Source organism: Oncorhynchus masou, chromosome 29 (assembly GCF_036934945.1).
Source record: "Oncorhynchus masou masou isolate Uvic2021 chromosome 29, UVic_Omas_1.1, whole genome shotgun sequence".
In the NCBI taxonomy this organism is placed as follows: domain Eukaryota; kingdom Metazoa; phylum Chordata; class Actinopteri; order Salmoniformes; family Salmonidae; genus Oncorhynchus; species Oncorhynchus masou.
This window is the reverse complement of record NC_088240.1, coordinates 65,758,956-65,783,990: the sequence shown is the minus strand read 5'-3', so window position 1 is coordinate 65,783,990 and position 25,035 is coordinate 65,758,956. Positions and strand designations below refer to the sequence as shown.

Here is a 25,035-nt window from a genome sequence, read left to right as displayed (position 1 = left end):
TATGATTTGTACATGATGCACATGTAACGGATGTGAAACGGCGAGCTTAGTTAGCGGTGCGCGCTAAATAGCCTGTCAATCGGAGACGTCACTTGCTCTGACACCTTCAAGTAGTGGTTCCCCTTCCCTGCAAGGGCCACGGCTTTTGTAGAGCGATGGGTAACGATGTTTCGTGGGTGACTGTTGTTGATGTGTGCAGAGGGTCCCTGGTTCGTGCCCGGGTATGGGCGAGGTGACGGTCTAAAGTTATACTGTTACACAGAGAAAATGCTTATTATCGTCTCCGTGATTTTAATGGGATTTGTGCCACAAATACTGAAACATTAGCATTTGGAATCCAGGAAAATAAAACCAAACACCGGAGGTTGGTGGCACCTTAACTGGGGAAGATGGGCTTGTGGTATTGGGGCGGCAGGCTAGCCTAGTGGTTGGACGAACCGGAAGGTTGTAAATTCAAACCCCCGAGCTGACAAGGTACAAATCTGTCCTTCTGCCCCTGAACATTCAGTTAACCCACTGTTCCTAGGCCGTCATTGAAAATAAGAATTTGTTCTTAACTGACTTGTCTAGTTAAATAAAGGTAAAAAAAATTGCTGGAGCGGAATAGGTGGAATGGTATCAAACACATGGTGTGTCCTCTCCTCTGCAGCCTCCACTGAAACCAAAGCACGGATTGCTGAACCCAATGTGTAATTTGTGTGAACGACACCTTTAAATAGGCCAATTAGGCAATATTCCTGCATATAATTTATATTTTCGGGAATACATTTTTTTCTGTAACTTCTAGACTACTCTGTTTGATCAATTACTATTGAACACAGCCTAGGTTTATGCATGGTAATACGATTTTATTGTGGATAGCAACTACTTTCTCCTCAGATTAATCAAATGCCCCAGCCAAACACTTTCCATACCCATCATTTAAGAAATACTAGAGGTATTATACATAAATGGCATAATAATTCGTGCACCATGGTGTTATGACCTAATGAAACCAGTAGAGGTCGCAAGAGTGTTACCTGAACTTTACACACAGGGGGGCGTAAACCGACGACATTAATGATGTATATAAACTCTGGATTGCAAATGCTGTCGGCTATATTGGCACTCCCCAGAAGAAGCAGCCCTTCATGGGAATGAATGGATTTCTACAGTATTTTAATTTCATTTTTCAAGGAAAGAATTCCATGTATTTGAATATTTTGTGTAGTGGGGGCTGTAACGTTAGAACTTTCTAAAAATTATACTTTGAGGAAAATGTTTTTATATAATAAACATATATATATTTAGCTCACATAATATAATTTAAAAGTATGCATTAATGTATATTTCGCTACACCCGCAATACCATCTGCTAAATATGTGTATGTGACCAATAAAATGTGATTTGATTTATATGGAATATAATAAACATGGCAAAAATAAATGTAGACTTTAATAAATGGATTTTTATAGCTCCCCCAAAAAATGTACACCGGTGGGAGAGTGCCAAGATGGAGGTGCGGTGGCTTCAAAACAGCACCACCCTGTCAGTCATCTAGTGCATATTTAAATCATTGTCTGACATGTGTCTGGACTTTTGACTGGTATGAGTGTTATGAAAGGTGAGATTAATTAATTAAATGCCATGCGCTTTGGATCAAATGTATAGGCTACACATAATAATAGTGCACAGAGGGGCCTGTTCCAAAATCGAGGTCATTTGGTTATATACTGGGAATACTAATGTTCATGTGTGTTGTGGAGTAGAAACCATACGGACTATTCTTCTGAATAGGCTATAATACCTGAAAGACTCACACAATTTCATTTGGACACAGTGTCACTGATGAAATTTAATTCTCGCAACTCGGGAAGCATATAGTCTACTCTTCCACAGTGCACATCCTCTTATGTTTGTCAAGCATTTCCATCCAGGGACGACACGTCCATAACAACTTTTGTTTATTTTCCTAGGGTTTCCTAGGGGAGGGTTGGCTTGTATATTTCATCTCTCCTCCTTCGCCTTATTTGGTGCAATGAAACGATTTTGAGAGAATTGATTATAGACAGAGAGGAGGTCCTAGAGAACAGCCCAGGGATATTTTAGGCCTAGTCTACATGTAGGCAGGGTTGAGGAGTAACTGATTACAAAAAAAACAGCAACTGTTATCAGTGACGTTAATCACAAAAATATTGTAATTGTTTTTTATTAGGGTTGTACTATTTGCACTGTAGATGTATAGGCAGAGCATCATGGGTAATGTGTGTTGAGATGAGCACGTTCATATAAATGGTTGAACTGAATTCCTGTTTCCGTCTCATCATTATTGAGTTGTTATAAACACGTGGTTATGAAACCCACAAGATATAACAATAATCAGATTACAGATACTTTTGAAAAACTAGATTACTGTAACAATTGTCATCGGGAGAAGGAGAAGAGGACCAAAGTGTAGCGTGGTACGTATTCATAATAATTTTAATAAAGATGAATACTGAACAAAAACAACAAACGAACAGTTCTGTAAGGTGCAACAAAAACACTAAACAGAAACCAACTACCCACAAATCATAGTGGGAAAACAGGCTGCCTAAGTATGGTTCTCAATCAGAGACAACGAAAAACAGTTGCCTCTGATTGGGAACCATACCAGGCCAAACACAGAAATACAAAACATAGAACAACACATAGAATGCCCACCCCAACTCACGCCCTGACCAAACTAAAATAGAGACATAAAAAAGGAACTAAGGTCAGGACATGACAATTACTCCTTGGTTTACTTTTCAATTCAGAAATGATGCACTGAAAAAATGCACAAGTTTAAGTTTGTTCCACCTAAGAGTGTGAACAAATCCTGTATATAAACCCTGGATTGCTGTTGCTATGTATTGGCCATTGAGAGACCTTGAAGCCACCGGTTGGCCATATTGGGACTCCCCGGTAGGAGCAGTCCTCCATAGGAAGTATTTCAATGAAATGTTTTATTTTTTGTTATCATGTGGACATTATTACATTTTTTAATTTTATTTAACCGTTAATTTACCAGGTAAGTTGACTGAGAACATTTTACAGCAATGACCTGGGAATAGTTTAAGATAATTGAGGGGGGATTAATGAGTCAATTGGGAGCTGGGGTTGATTAGGTGGCCATGATGGTATGAGGGCCAGATAGTAACATTAGACATCTCTAACAATTATACTTTAAAGATGTCCTCCAGGTTTTTTTATTACTTTTACTGTTGAAAAGCAACATCCCAAGTATAAATACAGTAAAGTATAGACAATAAAGGGCAAACACTGCATCGCAGTTCCTGAGGCATCACTACAGACCCAGGTTTGATCCCGGGCATTGTCCACAATATGCCGTCTTGTCCAGGTTAGGGGAGGGTTTGGCCGGCCGGGATGTCCTTGTCCCGTCGCGCTCTAGCGTCTCCTTATGACAGGCCATAAGAATTGTCTTTTGTTAAATAAATCAGGTGTGAAATGAGGTAAAAAGGCTCCGTCAATGCGGCTTTTGCACACGAAGACAGTTTGGGGCATCACGACCAAATTACAGAGTTCAGACATTCATCTGCATCCTAGGTTCCTCTGTGCTACATTATTTTGAGGACGTTATCATTTGACATATTACATACAGGTGCCACTCAATCAAATGTATTTATATAGCCCTTCGTACATCAACTGATATCTCAAAGTGCTGTACAGAAACCCAGCCTAAAACCCCAAACAGCAAGCAATGCAGGTGTAGAAGCACGGTGGCTAGGAAAAACTCCCTAGAAAGGCCAAAACCTAGGGAGAAACCTAGAGAGGAACCAGGCTATGTGGGGTGGCCAGTACTCTTCTGGCTGTGCCGGGTGGAGATTAAAACAGAACATGGCCAAGATGTTCAAATGTTCATAAATGACCAGCGTGGTCCAATAATAATAAGGCAGAACAGTTGAAACTGGAGCAGCAGCACGGCCAGGTGGACTGGGGACAGCAAGGAGTCATCATGTCAGGTAGTCCTGAGGCATGGTCCTAGGGCTCAGGTCCTCCGAGAGAGAGAAAGAAAGAGAGAAAGAGAGAATTAGAGAGAGCACACTTAAATTCACACAGGACACCGAATAGGACAGGAGAAGTACTCCAGATATAACAAACTGACCCTAGCCCCCCGACACATAAACTACTGCAGCATAAATACTGGAGGCTGAGACAGGAGGGGTCAGGAGACATTGTGGCCCCATCCGAGGACTCCCCCGGACAGGGCCAAACAGGAAGGATATAACCCCACCCACTTTGCCAAAGCACAGCCCCCACACCACTAGAGGGATATCTTCAACCACCAATTGACCATCCTGAGACAAGGTCGAGTATAGCCCACAAAGATCTCCGCCACGGCACAACCCAAGGGGGGGTGCCAACCCAGACAGGAAGATCACATCAGCGACTCAACCCACTCAAGTGACGCACCTCTCTTAGGGACGGTATGAAAGAGCCCCAGTAAGCCAGTGACTCAGCCCCTGTAATAGGGTTAGAGGCAGAGAATCCCAGTGGAAAGAGGGGAACCGGCCAGGCAGTGACAGCAAGGGCGGTTCGTTGCACCAGAGCCTTTCCGTTCACCTTCCCACTCCTGGGAAAGACTACACTCAATCATATGACCCACTGAAGAGATGAGTCTTCAGTAAAGACTTAAAGGTTGAGACCGGGTTTGCGTCTCTTACATGGGTAGGCAGACCATTCCATAAAAATGGAGCTCTATAGGAGAAAGACCTGCCTCCAGCTGTTTGCTTAGAAATTCTAGGGACAATTAAGAGGCCTGCGTCTTGTGACCGTAGCGTATGTGTAGGTACAGTGCCTTGCGAAAGTATTCGGCCCCCTTGAACTTTGCGACCTTTTGCTACATGTCAGGCTTCAAACATAAAGATATAAAACTGTATTTTTTTGTGAAGAATCAACAACAAGTGGGACACAATCATGAAGTGGAACGACATTTATTGGATATTTCAAACGTTTTTAACAAATCAAAAACTGAAAAATTGGGCGTGCAAAATTATTCAGCCCCTTTACTTTCAGTGCAGCAAACTCTCTCCAGAAGTTCAGTGAGGATCTCTGAATGATCCAATGTTGACCTAAATGACTAATGATGATAAATACAATCCACCTGTGTGTAATCAAGTCTTTGTATAAATGCACCTGCACTGTGATAGTCTCAGAGGTCCGTTAAAAGCGCAGAGAGCATCATGAAGAACAAGGAACACACCAGGCAGGTCCGAGATACTGTTGTGAAGAAGTTTAAAGCCGGATTTGGATACAAAAAGATTTCCCAAGCTTTAAAGATTTCCCAAGCTTTAAACATCCCAAGGAACACTGTGCAAGCGATAATATTGAAATGGAAGGAGTATCAGACCACTGCAAATCTACCAAGACCTGGCCGTCCCTCTAAACTTTCAGCTCATACAAGGAGAAGACTGATCAGAGATGCAGCCAAGAGGCCCATGATCACTCTGGATGAACTGCAGAGATCTACAGCTGAGGTGGGAGACTCTGTCCATAGGACAACAATCAGTCGTATATTGCACAAATCTGGCCTTTATGGAAGAGTGGCAAGAAGAAAGCCATTTCTTAAAGATATCCATAAAAAGTGTTGTTTAAAGTTTGCCACAAGCCACCTGGGAGACACACCAAACATGTGGAAGAAGGTGCTCTGGTCAGATGAAACCAAAATGGAACTTTTTGGCAACAATGCAAAACGTTATGTTTGGCGTAAAAGCAACACAGCTCATCACCCTGACCACACCATCCCCACTGTCAAACATGGTGGTGGCAGCATCATGGTTTGGGCCTGCTTTTCTTCAGCAGGGACAGGGAAGATGGTTAAAATTGATGGGAAGATGGACGGAGCCAAATACAGGACCATTCTGGAAGAAAACCTGACGGAGTCTGCAAAAGACCTGAGACTGGGACGGAGATTTGTCTTCCAACAAGACAATGATCCAAAACATAAAGCAGAATCTACAATGGAATGGTTCAAAAATAAACATATCCTGGTGTTAGAATGGCCAAGTCAAAGTCCAGACCTGAATCCAATCGAGAATCTGTGGAAAGAACTGAAAACTGCTGTTCACAAATGCTCTCCATCCAACCTCACTGAGCTCGAGCTGTTTTGCAAGGAGGAATGGGAAAAAATTTCAGTCTCTCGATGTGCAAAACTGATAGAGACATACCCCAAGCGACTTACAGCTGTAATCATAGCAAAAGGTGGCGCTACAAAGTATTAACTTAAGGGGGCTGAATAATTTTGCACGCCCAACCAACAAAGTGTTGGAGAAGAAAGTAAAAGTGCAATATGTGCCATGTAAGAAAGCTAACGTTTGAATTCCTTGCTCAGAACATGAGAACATATGAAAGCTGGTGGTTCCTTTTAACATGAGTCTTCAATATTCCCAGGTAAGGAGTTTTAGGTTGTAGTTATTATAGGAATTATAGGACTATTTCTCACTATACCATTTGTATTTCATATACCTTTGACTATTGGATGTTCTTATAGGCACTTTAGTATTGCCAGTGTAACAGCATGGCTTCCGTCCCTCTCCTCGCCCCTACCTGGGCTCGAACCAGGAACACATTGACAACAGCCACCCTCGAAGCAGTTTTACCCATGCAGAGCAAGGGGAATAACTACTCCAAGTCTCAGAACGACTGACGTTTGAAACACTATTAGCGCGCACCCCGATAACTAGCTTGCCATTTTACATCGGCTAATCTCGGGAGATGATAGGCTTGAAGTCATAAACAGCTGTGCTTGCGAAGAGCTGCTGGCAAAATGCACGAAAGTGCTATTTGAATGAATGGTTACGAGGCTGTTGCTGCCTACCATCGCTCAGTCAGGCTGCTCTATCAAAGCATAGATTTAATTATAACATAATAACACACAGAAATACGAGCCTTTGGTCATTAATATGGTCGAATCTGGAAACTATCATTTCGAAAACAAAACGTTTATTTCAGTGAAATACGGAACCGTTCTGTATTTTATCTAACGGATGGCATCCCTAAGTCTAAATATTCCTGTTACATTGCACAACCTTCAATGTTATGTCAATATTACGTAAAATTCTGGCAAATTTGTTCGCAATGAGCCAGGCTGCCCAAACTGTTGCATATACCCTGACTCTGCGTGCAATGAATGCAAGAGAAGTGACACAATTTCACCTGGTTAATATTGCCTGCTAACCTGGATTTCTTTTAGCTAAATATGCAGGTTTAAAAATATATACTTCTGTGTATTGATTTTAAGACAGGCATTGGTGTTTATGGTTAGGCACAGTCATCAAACGATTGTGCTTTTTTCGCAAATGCGCTTTGTTAAATCTTCCCCCTGCGTTGCATCGATTATATACAATGCAGGACACGCTAGATAAACTAGTAATATCATCAACCATGTGTAGTTAACTAGTGATTATGATTGATTGATTTTTTTATAAGATATGTTTAATGCTAGCTAGCAACTTACCTTGGCTTCTACTGCATTCGCGTAACAGGCAGGCTCCTCGTGGAGTGCAATGAGGCAGGTGGTTGGATCGTTGGACTAGTTAACTGTAAGGTTGCAAGATTGAATCCCAGAGCTGACAAGGTGAAAATCTGTTGTTCTACCCCTGAACAAAGCAGTTAACCCACTGTTCCTAAGCCATCATTGAAAATAAGAATGTGTTCTTACCTGACTTGCCTAGTTAAATAACGATTTCCGATTGTTATGAAAAGTTGAAATCGGCCCTAATTAATCGGCCATTCCGATGAATCGGTTGACCTCTAGTCTGGATTCTGTCTGGTTGATGGCTGCTAGTTGTCATCTTCATCTCAACTCATTTGAGTCTCAAAGCGCTGTCGCGGCCTACCTCCTTTTCCTCCTCAACCTGTACTGTCACTGCCTCGATTGGAGGATCAGGCACGTTTTTTCTTTCATTCACTGCTTTTCTCGCATTGGCTAACTGCGATCATCTACTTTATTCACATACTGTATGTATATTCTTCGAATTTAGTCTCCCTTTACGTTGATTCTTCGCGTGAGATGCTTTCAAACAAGAAAGTGCTGTGCGGCTCTTGAGGCATTTTAACCAATCAGGTTGCCGGAAGGGCCATTAAATGCCAGTAACCAGTCGCATGTCAGGAAATTTCTCATCTTTCAGCACTACGTCTACAACGGCTATAGCAATGTATGGATTAGCTAATGATATGCTCTGGGAAAACAAGCTTTTGAATGATATGATTCAACATGGAGAGTTTAAAAAAATAGCGATTGAAGTTCTACATGAAACATGCTATCAAGAACGATATTTATGGTAGGTGTAGTTGACGAAGTTAATATAAAATTATACAAATAAAGTATTTATATACATTATTGCTGATGTATTTGTACATTTTTTGAAAGTATAGAAGTTATAGTTGCAAAATATCCCAATATCTGAAAATTGACAGATGAAGCAAAATCACAATTTTTGCCTATGGCCTTAATGGGAAAAGATAATCCAAAAGTAACCAAAAGTAGCCTAATCGGATTAAGTTACTGAGTTTGAGTAATACAAAATTACGTTGATTACAATGTTGGATAGGTAACTAGTAACTAACGGATTACATTTAGGGTTACCTACCCAACCCTGCCTTTAGGGTACTTTTTTACCACATCACACAGTAAACTACAACTCCAGTGCACTGTGTAGTAGGCCTATTTTCAAATGGCACGCAACATATCCAAGAAATTTGATTGTAGTAGACTAATCAGTGGATTGATTCAGGGCCACCACAGGCACCTTTTATAGTCTACATGAATATTGAGGTTTAAAAAAAAAAGTATGCGAGGGCTTTCCTTGGTGTATGTCGCGTTTCTCTAGCTCCCCTGTCGGCTTGGGTAACCAACGCGCATTGGAATAAAGGGAGCCGTCGAACCAGTCTGCCTACTACTCTCTCTCCGGCACGGAAACCGGTTGCTGTCGGAATACGGCACAACCTAATTATTTCATTTCAAGGGAGACAAATTTACTTTAAATTCGGGCGTTCGTAAAGCCTACTACACCGTTGAAGAAGTAGAAAGTTGTGACACGCCCAACCTCACATCAAAACTGCGCCCGAGATTATCGTGAATTTATTTGGGTGAGTAGCTTTAACTATAACCACCGTCTACAGACCTTTTTCTCAAACGAAAGATGACCCAAAATCAATTTGAGTAGGCTTATTTATGAGGAGCCATTTCCCTCTTGTCTGTCTGTTGGGTCAATTTGATGAAAATCAAGCGGTGTTGGCCATTTAAAACATGTTTTTTTTAGGGATGTGTAATGTCATACAAAACCCATGGACGCCCCTTTTACAATGCCACAAACAAATTACGCATCAACTTTTCCATTGTCACTTGTTTCAGGCTTGAATGGATGATGCCACGTTAGACTCTATCCTTCACACACACAAGTGGCCAAAGCATTCCCCTCCCATTCTTCATGTCAATTCTCACAATTGTTTGATATAAATAACCCACTTCTCATTCATGCACTCTCTCTCTCTCACTCTCTCTGTTTTATGGGACATAGCTGTGGTGATACCCTATATGTGTCCTAATCTCTGGGGCTATACAGATGCCATATCTTAATTCGATCATCCCGTTGCAGTAATGTTCCTCGACAACAGGAAATGCAAACTCGTAGTGTATTCGATGTTGGAAAAAGGCTTTTAAAATTTGTAATTTCCACAATCTCAGACTTGGTTTGCCTTAATGAAAAATGTATCAACCACAGGAGGTTGGTGGCACCTTAATTGGGGAGGATGGGCTTGTGGTAATGGATTTTGCGGAATTAGTGGAATGGTATCAAATGCATGGATTCCATGTGTTTGATTCCATTTGCTTCGTTCCAGCCATTATTATGAGCCGTCCTCCCCACAGCAGCCTCCTGTGGTATCAACTCCTACAAAAAATGTCCATTGACTACAACAATTCACATTTCCTGTTGCTCCAGGATTATATTCCTGTTGGGTGAAACTGGCTCAAATTAAGATACAGCATCTGTATATGTTTCTCCATTTGGACAGTCAGTCCTTGACAATGGATGTACTGGAGTAGATGTTTTACTAGTGTTACAGTAGTCTAGTAGTGGACCAGAATAGGTCATGCATATGACATGCAGTCAAATACACATGCACATACACGTACACAGAGTCACATGCACACAGTCACAAGTTCACACACAAATTAACTTTCAGGCACACCTGTTAATTGAAATGCATTCCAGATGACTATCTCAACTGTGAAGTAACACATTTGGAATCATGTAGTAACCAAAAAAGTGTTAAACAAATCAAAATGTATTTAAAATTTGAGATGATACAAAGTATCCACCTGTTGCCTTGATGACAGCTTTGCACACTTGAGGCATTTTCTCAACCAGCTTCACCTGGAAGGCTTTTCAAACAGTCTTGAAGGAGTTCCCACATATGCTGAGCACTCGTTTAGTAGTGGTTTCTTTGCAGCAATTGGACCATGAAGGCCTGACTCACGCAGTCTCCTCTGAACAGTTGATGTTGAGATGTGTCTGTTACTTGAACTCTGCAGTTTTTTATTTGGGCTGAAATCTGAAGTGCATTTACGCTAACTTATCCCTTGCAGCAGAAGTAACTCGGTCTTCCTTTCCTGTGACGGCCCTCATGAGAGCCAGTTATATCAAAGCGCTTGATGGTTTTTGCGACTGCACTTGAAGAAACTTTCAGTTCTTGAAAATTTCCGTATTGACTGACCTTCATGTCTTAAAGTAATGATGGACTGATGTTCTCTTTTCTTATTTGAGCTGTTCTTGCCCCATAATATGGGCTTGGCCCTATTTGGTAAAATACCATCTTCCTTATACCACCCCTACCTTGTCACAACACAACTGATTGTAGCAAACGCATTAAGAGGCAGCAGGTAGCCTAGTGGTTAGTGTTGGACTAGTAACCGAAAGGTTGCAAGATCAAATCCCTGAGCTGACAAGGTAAAAATCTGTCGTTCTGCCCCTGAAGAAGGCAGTTAACCCACTGTTCCTAGGCCGTCATTGAAAATAAGACTGACTTGCCCAGTTAAAAAAAACAAAAAAACCTTTAACAAGGCACACCTGTTAATTGAAATCCATTCCAGGTGCCTACCTCATGGAGCTGGTTGAGGGAATGCCAAGCTGTCAAAGCAAAGGGTGGATACTTTGAAAAATCTCAAATATATTTTCATATGTTTAACACTTTTTTTTGGGCTCCTGAGTGCGCAGCGGTCTAAGGCATTGCATGTCAGTTCTTGAGGCGTCACTATATACACCCTGGTTCGAATCCAAGCTGTATCACAATTGGCCGTGATTGGGAGTCCCATAGGGCGGCGCACAATTGGCCCAGCGTCGTCCCGGTTTGGCCGTGTCGGCTGTCATTTTATAAATAAGAATTTGTTCTTAACTGACTTGTCTGGTTAAAGGTTAAAAAGAATACAAATACATTATTACATGATTTCATATGTGTTATTTCATAGTTGTGATGTCTTCACTATTATTCGACAATTTAGAAAATAGTCAAACTAAAAAACCCTTGAATGAGTAGGAGTGTCTAAACTTTTGACAGGTTCTGTATACACGTCACATGTCCTGCCATTGTCTCCCAACAAAGGCATAGACACAAACACCCTGTCATCAGACTCTACTCTTTTCAAACTAGCACACAGACACACTGTCATTTCACACATGCATGCATGCACACCACACAGACACACTGTCATTTCACACATGCATGCACACCACACAGACACACTGTCATTTCACACATGCATGCATGCATGCACACCACACAGACACACTGTCATTTCACACATGCATGCATGCACACCACACAGACACACTGTCATTTCATACATGCATGCATGCACACCACACAGACACACTGTCATTTCATACATGCATGCATGCACACCACACACACACACACATCCTGTTTTTTTACCATATATTTCCAATTTGCATCAATGCATATTGTCAGACAAATGCACCGGTGTGAGCGAACACGCACAGACAGAAAAATAATTGTGAGCCCATAGCCGCACGAAGGTGTTTGGGGGTGCGTAATTACAGGCAATATCCACACTGAGCTGAAGACCAGGGTTACGGCTTACAAGAAATTGGACATGGACGCATACAAGAGAGCCCGATATGACATCAAACATGCAAAAGAACAATATAGTAGGAATCCTATTACATGGGCTCCAACTCTCATTTTATGTGGCAGGGCTCGCAGACGATAATCTATTACAAAGGGAAATCCAGCCGTTTAAACGTTTTGCTCACATTGGCCATGGAGAGCGAGATCACACAATAATCCTAAAAACAGGGGCTTTCACAAAGGGAGCATAAAAAGATTATTGTGTGATCTCGCTCTCCATGGCCGACGTGAGCAAAACGTTTAAACGGGTTAACAATCACAAGGCCGCCTGCCAGACAGAATACCAGGGTTCGTTCTCAAAGCATGCGCAGACCAGCTGGTGGGTGTCTTCAGACATTTTCAATATCTCCTTGTCCCAGTCTGTAATCCCAACATGTTTCAAGCTGACCAACATTGTCTAAATGACTATTGCCCTGTAGCACTCACATCTGTAATCATGAAGTGCTTTGAAAGGCTGGTCATAACACACATCATCAACATCATCCCAGACTCCCTAGACCCACTGCAATTTGCATACTGCCCCAATAGATCCACAGATGATGCAATCTCAATTGCACTTCATACTGCCCTCTCCCACCTGGACAAGAGGGGAAATAACTGTGAGAATGCTGTTCCTAGACTACAGCTCAGCGTTCAACACCATAGTCCCCACCAAGCTCATCACCAAGTTATGGACCCTGGGACTGAACCCATCCCTCTGCAACTGGACCCTGGACTTCCTGACAGGTCGGCCCCAGGTGGTGAGGGTAGGCAAGAACACCTCCACCACAATGTCCCTCAACACAGGGCCCCCCCATGGGTTTGTGTTTAATCCCCTCCTGTACTCCTTGTTCACCCACGACTGCGTGGCCACGCACAACTCAAACACCATCAAGTTTGCTGACGACACGACGGTGGTAGGCCTGATGATAGACGGCGATGAGTCAGCCTACAGGGAGGAGGTCAGAGACTTACCAGTGTGATGCCAGGACATCAACATCTCCCTCAACTTCAGTAAGACCAAGGAGCTGATCATGGACTATAGGAGAAAGAGGGGAGAGCACGCCCCCATCCACATCGACAGGGCTGTTGTGGAGCGGGTCGAGAGCTTCAAGTTCCTTGGCGGCCACATCATTAATGACTTAACATTGTCCACACCTGCACAGTCGTGAAGCGGGCACGGCAGCACCTCTTCCCCTCTCGGAGGCTGAAAAGATTTGGCATGGGCCCTCGGATCCTCAAAGTTCTACAGCTGCACCATCGAGAACAACTTGACTGGCTGCATCACCACTTGGTATGGTAAATGACAGCAAAGTACTACAGAGGGTGATGTGAACAGCCCAGTACATCACTGGGGCTGAGCTCCCTGCCATCCAGGACCTTTTATATCAGGCAGTGTCAGAGGAAGGCCTGAATTGCCATAGACTGTTCACTCTGCTACCATACAGTCGTGGCCAAAGGTTTTGAGAATGACACAAATATTAATTTTCACAAAGTCTGCTGCCTCAGTTTGTATGATGGCAATTTACATATACTCCAGAATGTTACGAAGAGTGATCAGATGAATTGCAATTAATTGCAAAGTCACTCTTTGCCATGCAAATGAACTGAATCCCCCAAACATTTCCACTGCATTTCAACCCTGCCACAAAAGGACCAGCTGACATCATGTCAGTGATTCAATTGTTAACACAGGTGTGAGTGTTGACGAGGACAAGCCTGGGGATCACTCTGTCATGCTGATTGAGTTTGAATAACAGACTGGAAGCTTCAAAAGGAGGGTGGTGCTTGGAATCATTGTTCTTCCTCTGTCAACCATGGTTACCTGCACGGAAACACGTGCTGTCATCATTGCTTTGCACAAAAAGGGCTTCACAGGCAAGGATATTCCTGCCAGTAAGATTGCCCATAAATTAACCATTTATCGGATCATCAAGAACTTCAAGGAGAGAGGTGCAATTGTTGTGAAGAAGGCTTCAGGGTGCCCAAGAAAGTCCAGCAAGTGCCAGGACCATAACCTAAAGTTGATTCAGCTGTGGGATCGGGGAACCACCAGTACAGAGCTTGCTCAGGAATGGCAACAGGCAGCTGTGAGTGCATCTGCATGCCCAGTGAGGCGAAGACTTTTGGAGGATGGCCTGGTGTCAAGAAGGGCAGCAAAGAAGCCACTTCTCTCCAGGGAAAAACATCAGGGACAGACTGGTATTCTGCAAAAGGTACAGGGATTGGCCTGCTGAGGACTGGGGTAAAGTCATTTTCTCTGAATCCCCTTTCCGATTGTTTGGGGCATCCAGATAAAAGCTTGTCCGGAGATGACAAGGTGAGCGCTACCATCAGTCCTGTGTCATGCCAACAGTAAAGCATCCTGAGAACATTCATATGTGGCGGTTGCTTCTCAGCCAATGGAGTGGGCTCACTCACAATTTTGCCTCAACACAGCCATGAATAAAGAGTGGTACCAACACATCCTCCGAGAGCAACTTCTCCCAACCAGCCAGGAACAGTTTGGTGACGAACAATGCCTTTTCCAGCATGATGGAGCACCTTGCCATAAGGCAAAAGTGATAACTAAGTGGCTCGGGGAACAAAACATTGATATTTTGGGTCGATGGCCAGGAAACTCCCCAGACCTTAATCCCATTGAGAACTTGTGGTCAATCCTCAAGAGGTGGGTGGACAAACAAGAACCACCAAATTCTGACAAACTCCAAGCATTGATTATGAAAGAATGGGCTGCCATCATTCAGGATGTGGCCCAGAAGTTAATTGACAGCATGCCAGGGCGTATTGCAGAGGTCTTGAAAAAGAAGGGCCAACACTGCAAATATTTGCAGACTCTTTGCATCAACTTAATGTAACTGTCAATAAAAGCCTTAGACACTTATGAAATGCTTGTAATTATACTTCAGTATTGCATAGTAACATCTGACAAAAATATCTAAAGACACTGAGCCAGCAGACTTTGTGAATTAATATTTGTGTCATTCTCAACTTTTGGCCACGACTGTACATTGACCTGGTACTCCCTGTATATACAGTGCCTTGCGAAAGTATTCGGCCCCCTTGAACTTTGCGACCTTTTGCCACATTTCAGGCTTCAAACATAAAGATATAAAACTGTATTTTTTTTGTGAAGAATCAACAAGTGGGACACAATCATGAAGTGGAACGACATTTATTGGATATTTCAAACTTTTTTTTTTTGCTCCATTCTTGTGTATTTTATTTTAATTTTCTTCCTCTTGTTACTACACTGCTCAAAAAAATAAAGGGAACACTTAAACAACACAATGTAACTCCAAGTCAATCACACTTCTGTGAAATCAAACTGTCCACTTAGGAAGCAACACTGATTGACAATAAATTTCACATGCTGTTGTGCAAATGGAATAGACAACAGGTGGAAATTATAGGCAATTAGCAAGACACCCCCAATAAAGGAGTGGTTCTGCAGACCACAGACCACTTCTCAGTTCCTATGCTTCCTGGCTGATGTTTTGGTCACTTTTGAATGCTGGCGGTGCTTTCACTCTAGTGGTAGCATGAGACGGAGTCTACAACCCACACAAGTGGCTCAGGTAGTGCAGCTCATCCAGAATGGCACATCAATGCGAGCTGTGGCAAGAAGGTTTGCTGTGTCTGTCAGCGTAGTGTCCAGAGCATGGAGGCGCTAACAGGAGACAGGCCAGTACATCAGGAGACGTGGAGGAGGCCGTAGGAGGGCAACAACCCAGCAGCAGGACCGCTACCTCTACCTTTGTGCAAGGAGGAGCAGGAGGAGCACTGCCAGAGCCCTGCAAAATGATCTCCAGCAGGCCACAAATGTGCATGTGTCTGCTCAAACGGTCAGAAATAGACTCCATGAGGGTGGTATGAGGGCCCGATGTCCACAGGTGGGGGTTGTGCTTACAGCCCAACGCCGTGCAGGACGTTTGGCATTTGCCAGAGAACACCAAGATTGGCAAATTCGCCACTGGCGCCCTGTGCTCTTCACAGATGAAAGCAGGTTCACACTGAGCACATGTGACCGATGTGACAGAGTCTGGAGACGCCGTGGAGAACGTTCTGCTGCCTGCAACATCCTCCAGCATGACCGGTTTGGCGGTGGGTCAGTCTTGGTGTGGGGTGGCATTTCTTTGGGGGGCCGTACAGCCCTCCATGTGCTCACCAGAGGTAACCTGACTGCCATTAGGTACCGAGATGAGATCCTCAGACCCCTTGTGAGACCATATGCTGGTGCGGTTGGCCCTGGGTTCCTCCTGGGTTCATCCTAATGAAAGACAATGCTCGACCTCATGTGGCTGGAGTGTGTCAGCAGTTCCTGCAAGAGGAAGGCATTGATGCTATGGACTGGCCCGCCCGTTCCCCAGACCTGAATCCAATTGAGCACATCTGGGACATAATGTCTCGCTCCATCCACCAACGCCACGTTGCACCACAGACTGTCCAGGAGTTGGCGGATGCTTTTGTCCAGGTCTGGGAGGAGATCCCTCAGGAGATCATCCGCCACTTCATCAGGAGTATGCCCAGGCATTGTAGGGAGGTCATACAGGCACGTGGAGGCCACACACACTACTGAGACTCATTTTGACTTGTTTTAAGGACATTACATCAAAGTTGGATCAGCCTGTAGTGTGATTTTCCACTTTAATTTTGAGTGACTCCAAATCCAGACCTCCATGGGTTGATAAATTTGATTTCCATTGATAATTATTGTGTCATTTTGTTGTCAGCACATTCAACTATGTAAAGAAAAAAGTATTTCATAAGAATATTTCATTTATTCAGATCTAGGATGTGTTATTTTAGTGTTCCCTTTTTTTTTTTATGCAGTGTATTTAGTTATTAATATCTTTAAACTCTGCATTGTTGGGAAGGGCTCGTAAGTAAGCATTTCACAGTAAGGTCTACACCAGTTGTATTCAGCGCATGTGACAAATACAATTTTGATTTGGTATGTAGTGATAGAACTTCCCATGACTGAGTGTGAGGAGTATATTGATGTATTATCCGACTATTGATTGGAACCCGTTATCATGCCGTGCATCACTCATACACAGTAGAAACTCCCAGGCCCTGCAGACGGGCCACATAGGGGCATATGGACACATCTCTCTGTCTTTCTCTTTTCACAGAATGATTCTCATCTGTGTTGTGGTTAAGCAGAACACATTGGCCCGTGGTTAGTTAGTGTGTGCGTGCTGACAGCACATTGGGGTGTTCACTGATAAATGAAGGATATTTCCAGGGATATGTAAATATTTACAGATACAGAGCATGCCTTTGTGCTCCAGCATCTGCATGGAAGGATGTGTGTTGGTGGTTGTGTGTGAAGAATAATTATTTTGTTTTTGTTGCTAAATTAAAAAGCCATCATGGAACATTTAAGTATTCATTAATGTGAAGTAGTAACATCGCTATTACCCATTTAACATTCATAAACAACTTCCATACCTCAGGCAAGGTGATGTCGACACACACATACATACATACACATATATGTGTGTGTGTGTGTGTGTGTATGTATGCAGACACACAGCAGAAAATGTTTGTTCTATATAAAACACTCCCGGATAAGGGCGCTGTCAGTGGCTGCCTTTGTTCAAGTTATCAGTGTTAGTGCAGGACTAACCATCAAACACACACATGAAATGCAAGGAAGCAGTGTATTTGTTTTTGAGGCTTTTTCAATCGCTTTGGTGATCTTTTCACAAGTACGTGGTGAATTTTCTAATCTCTTAGTGCAAAACTCAAAACTGGTAAGACTTGTAAAACAGCAAATCCTATATCCAAAACCTTTTTTATTTTGTATTCATTTTGTTTGGAGACTTTCACCACACAAGCATTGATCCAAAATATATGTTTAGGGAAAGGGGGATACCAGTCAGTTGTACAGCTGAATGCATTCAACTGAAGTGTCTTCCCCACTGAATCAGAGAGGTGCGGGGGGCTGCCACATCTGTCTTGGTGCCTGGGGAACAGTGGGTTAACTGCCTTGCTCAGGGGCAGAACGACAGATTTTTACCTTGATCCAGCAAACTTTCAGTTATTGGCCCAATGTTCTAACCACTAGTTTACTGTGAAATACCATGAGAATGTTGATTTAATCACCAAAATGCATCATGATATCTTCTAAATTTAGTTATTTTAACTAACAGTTAATCGAATAGCAGCAAATGCAAAATTGCCCTTTGAATGTAAGATGCTACAGCAATGTATATTACACTGTTTTCACATTAGGCAATACACTGGCACTACCCATAAAAATAGACTGAAAATGTATTTAATTTCTATCCAATGCGTGATTTAAATTTAAAGGGACTGTTCCCACGTTCAGGGAGACTGCATTCACAGTAAGTGCTGCATATGTCGCCTCAATCAGAAATTACCTTTTAAATTTCAATCGCGTTATAGTGCTGAACTTTCACAATACAAATTGAATTGGGGCCTAGATGCTACAGAGCAGATCTTCAGCATGAAGTATTGCATCGAGTAAATTGGAAATGTGCTTAGAGTTTTGAAACGACTGCCTTTTTGAGGATCTGTTTTGTACTAACCGTTGTGACATACTTGTGAACATCTCACCAAAGTGATTGAAAAAACTAATGTTATACAAATCATGGGGTTTGGCTGTTTTCTTGTGTTCGTAGCTCCGCGAAGTAGGGATGATAAATACATTTGAAAAAATCCCGCCAACCTAAAACATCTGGAAAGGGAAAGGGGGATACCTAGTCAGTTGTTCAACTGAAATGTGTTTTCCGCATTGAGCCCAACTCCTCTGACTCTGCCAGCGAACACGGTTGTGTGCGTATGTGCCTTTTTTCAATTTATGTCCATGTCTGTTTCCATTAGTTTATAGTTTATCTACTTTGGTCTTGCTGCTATACGCTTGTCATAATTCTATCTTCACACAGAGTTCTGTTTATTGTCCCGGCATTCTTCCATGGTTCCTGATGCTGTCTGGTGCCTTTACTTGCTTCTCTTTGAAATACATTTTAGTTTACCTTCCACATCTGTTCTGTCATCCCTCTTTCTTCCCTCACTTCTACAGAATGCAGTAGCTCTGGTAAACAATCAAAAAAGAGTGTGAGGGGGGGGGGAAAGAGGGGAAAAAGAGCAAGACCATGGCTCAGATTAAGCTGCAGAATGTGGAGGACTACTATGAGATTGGAGAGGTTCTTGGCAGGTGAGTGAGAAGGTTTGGAGTAGAGAATGAGATGGTGCTAGACTTAAATTTATGTTCATTTGAATTGATTTGAATTTAACTTTACGTAATTTACTTAAAGCTAGGAATACACTGCTAAGTAAATGGTACTAGAAAGGTGCAAATACCTCAGTTACTCTCTTTCATCTCAAATTCAAACAAGCTTTAGGCCTATTAGCATCACAGGAGTAGTTCAGCGTAATATCGAGCACAATGCAAAGGTTCTCTATGATAACATCCCTCTCTGGCCCCCTCTAGTGGTCACTTTGGGCAAGTGCGTGCGGTGCTGGAGCGTGCATCCGGGGTCCGCTGGGCGGGGAAGTTCCTGAAGCTGCGTCGGAGCGCCAGTAGTCGCCTGGGCCTGGAGAGGAAGAGTGTGGAGAGGGAGGTGGAGATACTGCAGAGCCTGCAGCACGCCAACGTCATGGCCCTCAGGGACGTGTTTGAGAGTCGCGCTGAGGTGGTGCTCATCGTGGAGCTGTGAGTCAAGTGGGGACAGATGGAGGGAGGGGGAGACCTCTGCTGGTCTCTGTCTGTCTGTCGTCCCCCCTCAGCCCACAGCAGGTGGGATGGAAATAGTTGCGTGGAGCACCACTCTCACTCCCACCCTGTTTAATGGGAACACAATGAGAAGCACTTGGTCCCGTCAGCCCATCTAATCCTCCTATCAATACTAGCACTAATCTAATAGTCCAGGTCAGACAGACCACTCAAAACTATTAATATAACTGAACAACCCACAGACACACACAACTGCAATCAACCTGGTGCTGTACTCCAAGAGGCAAGAGTGTGCATGAATAAAAGATCTTGAAGCAAATTTTTAGGCTGATTCGCTTTTGAGTAAGTTTAATAGGAATGAATGAGATGCCATTTTATAAGTCGATATATGTAAGATCTTAATTTGAGCCAGTTTGATACAGCAGGGAAACAATTCTGCAGCAACAAGAAATTTTAATTATTATGTGGATTATCATTAATGGACATTTATGTAGGGGTTGATGCATTATTCATAAAGGAAAATCAAGTCTGAAATTTCAAAGTGGAAATTAAACTTCAGAAGCCTTTTAAAGTCTCAAATGTATTAATAGTTTTAAATGTTCTCCTGTAACAGGATGGTCAAATTAAGATCCTACATCTGTATGTGAGAAAGATATTCTACTGACAAACTTACATCTATTTAATTCTATTTATTTTTTCTATTTTTTTCTCTCCTCCAATCTCTGCTCTAGTATCAGTGGTGGGGAGCTGTTTGATTTCATAGCAGAGAAGGAGAGCTTGTCTGAGGAGGAGGCCATAGAGTTCCTGAAGCAGATCCTCAAGGGCGTTGGCTTTATGCACACTAAGAACATTGCCCACTTTGACCTCAAGGTGAGACACACAAGGATAGCAATATTTTTATTTTATTTTTTATTTTACCTTTATTTTACTAGGCAAGTCAGTTAAGAACAAATTCTTATTTTCAATGACGGCCTAGGAACAGTGGGTAATTGCCTGTTCAGGGGCAGAACGACAGATTTGTACCTTGTCAGCTCGGGGATTCGAATTTGCAACCTTTCGGTTACTAGTCCAACGCTCTAACCACTAAGCTACTCTGCCGCCCCAATAGAGCTGATAGAAAGCAGTGTTTCCCCGTTCTGTGAATTAGGTGGGACGGGCCCCTCCTTTCCTGACCCTTGACTAAATCCATTTGGGCTGTTTTTCATTCCGTCAGGATTTGGCATTGTGTGTGTAACGCTCTCTGTTTTCCATTTAGCCAGAGAACATCATGCTGGCAGACAAGATGATGCCACACCCCCACATCAAGATCATTGACTTTGGACTGGCCCATCGCCTCAAACAGGGGGAGGAGTACAGGAGCCTCTCTGGGACCCCACAGTACATCGGTAAGTGGAACATTCCGCGTGTTTACTGTCTGTGTTTGGTGGTGGAAATTGTGTCAGTCAGTATGTGTGAGCATTTTGTTAGTGTGTGATAATGGTGTGTCTTCCTATCTGTTTTAGTTTTTATTTAGCCTGAGCCTCTAGAAAGGTGCTGAAGTTTCCATGGAGACAGTTTCCAAGGGGTAGTAGTGTGGTTGTGGACAGGATGTGACATCAGAGCACGTGGTGGGGCACTGGGGGTAGTGAGAGATGTGTGACAAGGTGAGAAGTTTCAACAGGCCTGAAGTACGTGATGCAACCTGAGTCGCCAACACAGAGTGTAACGGAATGATTACTTGCATGGGGATTATTGTAGGGCCATGGATTCTACCATAACCCACTCATTCCCTAACTAGTTGCCCATTTTCATGTGTTTTACTGTAAGAATTTAGAGCATTTAAAGTCAGTTAGAGAATACCATTATACTGTGCAACAGCAGTGTTAACATCACCCAGTGTTTCCCTAACACAATGACACAGTGACTGTTGTGACAAAAGGAAGTTACACTCTCCTCTATTCTATTCTCAGGTCCTTACAAAATATGTCGCTCCTTTTTTTTACTATCTGTTCTTTTCATCTCTTACACATACTCTGTTTTTCTTGATAAGGCTGGATTGTGTTGTGTGTATCTCATGATTTCTCTCTTTCTCGCTCTCCCTTTCCGTTCTCCTCCCAGCCCCTGAGGTGATTAACTACGAACCCCTGAGCGAGGCAGCCGACATGTGGTAACCATTACTACAATGTTATTCAATAGAAAAACAAAATGTCCCAGCTGCCTTGACTGCTGGGGTAAATAGTTTTGTGCACAATGTCACTCATATCTCTCTTCTCTTTCCTCTCCAGGAGTATTGGTGTGATAACCTACATATTGTGAGTATACAGAACACGTGGACAATTTGAACTTTACATATCGTAGCTACCAGTGGAGGTTGGTGGGAGGAGCTATAGGATGACGGGCTAATTGTAATGTCTGGAATTAAATTTATGGAACAGTATCAAATATGAAACCACGTTTGACTCCCTTCCATTTATTACATTGCAGCCATTACAATGAGCCTGTCCTCCTATAGCTCCGCCCACCAGCCTCCTCTGGTAGCTACACATATTCTCTAATACCCCCCTATTCTACAGGTTGAGTGGTTTGTCCCCCTTTCAAGGAGATAATGATGAAGAGACACTAAAGAACATCGTGGGGATGATCTATGAGTTTGAAGAGATCTATTTCAACCAGACCAGCGCCATGGCCAAAGACTTTATTGAGAAACTGCTGGTCAAAGACCCAATGTAAACAAATGGTCAAGCATTCATTTATTAGTGTAATTGATATGGTTGTCTATAACGTCTGTATACTATGCAACAGTCTTACTTAATGATGTGTCCCTCCTACAGAGAGAGAATGACAGCGAATGAATGTCTAGTACACCCTTGGATCAAGGTGAGAGAGAATTGTGATTTGATTGGGATAACTTTAATACATAAACCCAACATAAGCCCATTATAAGGTTTGAGTAGGAAAGTTGTGAGTATGATTCACACTGGAAAGCATGTCACTTTGGATAAAGGCTAAAGCATCTTAAAATATCACGTTAAATATCACGTTAACTCCTTGTTTATCAGCCCCTCACGCGCAAACAGGCAGCTAACAGAAGTCGATCATCCATCAACATGAAAAGCTTCAAGAAGTTCAACGCCAAGAGGAAATGGAAGGTAAGTGCCAGTGGTGCATCTCAATACTCCAAAGTAGCTTCCTCTTCTTTTCTCCTGCCCTGTATCTGCATTGGTGTGCAGTCGTCCTACAATACTGGTGAGAGGGGGACACCTGCTGGTCCAGACATTGTATTGCACCATATTTTCCTTAATCTTTCAAAAGTACTGCTTTCCTATGGACACCTCTTTTCATACCCTTCTTAACCCCCCCCCTCTCTGTAGATGTCGTTTAACATGGTGTGGGCGTGTAACAGATTATTTCGCCTGCAGTTGCAGTGTAAAAGCAGGTCGCAGGAGGACCCGGAACTGGTAAGAGAGCAGAAAGGACTGGGTCCAGACCAGGAGAAATGCTGGCTTCTGCCCTTTTTATTAAAGTCTAAGACCTGTAGAACTAACTGTGTGTACTGTCTGGGCAATCAATAACGCCAATTTTAATCAATCGTAATATACTAATCAATTACATGCCATGGAAAGAAAACAAACAGGAAAACTACACCCCTAGCAGACAAATGTTGCACCCATATTTCATAATAATATTACTACTCCTTTATTCAAACGGTTATAAAGCCTTTATTATCCTCTCAATATCAACATATTGATGAGGATGTTGTTATGCTTATATCTGACTATCTCTGCATTTGTCCACTTGTCAGAGACAGTGTGAGAGCGACCAGGAGGACACGGAGACCAAGCCTGCTTCTCTCATTCGCCGTAGACTCAGCAGCAATTCCTAAATAAGACCACTGGGGTCACTAACACAGCCTCAGACCACCTTTATCCATCCCGCCATGGGGAAATGGAGAGAAGTCTTTTGTGAGTGATGCACCGGTCAACAATACTCTAAGTTACAGAATGACTGACTATGGCAGTGACGATACGCATAACGAACACATGATGTGCAGGTGCCTAAAGCCAGTGTTGGTCCACAGAGTTGAATCTTAATGTCTCAGACATGGTTCCTGATAAAACCAGTGTAGTTGACAAACCACTTCTGTTGCACCTCACCCCCATTTGACCTAGGGTGTTGCCATTTTCTGAAATGTATTTGTCCGTGCCTTTTAAGTTTGACATATTTATTTTTTGAAAATGCCAAAACCTTTGTTTAGGTTTGATGGTTTACAGGATCGAGTTTGTCCCACTTATAGCTAACCTCAATTGCAATTATTCTGCCTTACAATATTATGTGGTTATTATTTAGCCTCTATTGTTGACTGCTGTGTGCCTATCAAAGGTCAAGACTTTTCCAAACTGATTTTATTTAATTTTCTTAGACATATGCATTTAATACAATTAACTAGAAAAAGTACTTGGTAACATACATTATTTGATTGTGTCATCATTTTAATATAAGCTTATACAGAGCTACTGTACTATCAAATCAAATTTTATTTGTCACATACACATGGTTAGCAGATGTTAATGCGAGTGTAGCGAAATGCTTGTGCTTCTAGTTCCGACAATGCAGTAATAACCAACAAGTAATCTAACTAACAATTCCAAAACTAATTTCTTATACACAGTGTAAGGGGATAAACAGTGTTATCCATGTTTGATATTGAGTGTTTGACACTGACATGTGTAATGTGGTCTTAGTGTGTAGAGCCCTTAAAAGCCTTACCAAACTTCATCTTAGATATACTTTGTTGAACATTTCAACTATCTTTGGCTTATGTCAAATTTACAGTTTTTTTAAAATGGAAAGCTATTTTATAACCTTGTGTAGGCTTGTTTTATATATATATATATATATATATATATGAGAGAGAGTTTAATACTGACAACTATGTTTTGTGAATTGTGTGATGGTGAATAAAAAATGTTTGTCTGATGTTAACGCTATTACAGTATATACGTTTGTTGCTTTGAAAACACACCATTTTTAAAAAGACAGCAGACTATTTGCACTGGGTTGAGTTATCAGTTTCTGTGGCACATGTTACCATATTAGAACCATGAGATCAAGATAGTCAGTGAACCTAAAGTGAACATCACAATCATTGTGAAAGTTCATTGTAACAGACAAACAGTTTAGAAGAAGTGAAACCTACAAA

At 42.4% G+C, this 25,035-nt stretch overlaps 1 protein-coding gene across 3 annotated transcripts; it reads left to right on the top strand.

The window, feature by feature from the left end:
* The first annotated feature begins 8,654 nt into the window (after positions 1 to 8,654).
* On the top strand, positions 8,655 to 24,818 carry LOC135520311 (death-associated protein kinase 2-like). 3 transcript variants are annotated; one of them, XM_064945753.1, is made up of 13 exons: positions 8,655 to 9,112; positions 18,802 to 18,955; positions 19,203 to 19,337; positions 19,614 to 19,835; positions 20,588 to 20,726; positions 21,112 to 21,241; positions 21,954 to 22,002; positions 22,121 to 22,147; positions 22,409 to 22,561; positions 22,667 to 22,712; positions 22,895 to 22,984; positions 23,207 to 23,293; positions 23,638 to 24,818. In XM_064945753.1, the coding sequence occupies exons 3-13, from the start codon at positions 19,276 to 19,278 to the stop codon at positions 23,716 to 23,718; spliced, it is 1,086 nt and encodes a 361-aa protein (XP_064801825.1). In that variant the 5' UTR covers positions 8,655 to 9,112; positions 18,802 to 18,955; positions 19,203 to 19,275; the 3' UTR covers positions 23,719 to 24,818. The 3 variants fall into 3 exon arrangements, with proteins under 3 accessions (XP_064801825.1, XP_064801826.1, XP_064801824.1); XM_064945754.1 differs by having other exon boundaries at positions 18,802 to 18,959; XM_064945752.1 differs by lacking the exon at positions 18,802 to 18,955.
* Positions 24,819 to 25,035: the final 217 nt, after the last annotated feature.

Excerpts from the sequence above, each read along its gene's own strand:
- LOC135520311 (XM_064945752.1), top strand. The coding sequence starts at position 19,276 with ATGGCTCAGATTAAGCTGCAGAATGTGGAGGACTACTATGAGATTGGA. Across the intron at positions 22,003-22,120 it reads AGCGAGGCAGCCGACATGTG|GAGTATTGGTGTGATAACCT; the intron begins GTAACCATTACT and ends TTTCCTCTCCAG. Across the intron at positions 22,985-23,206 it reads ACGCCAAGAGGAAATGGAAG|ATGTCGTTTAACATGGTGTG; the intron begins GTAAGTGCCAGT and ends CCCTCTCTGTAG.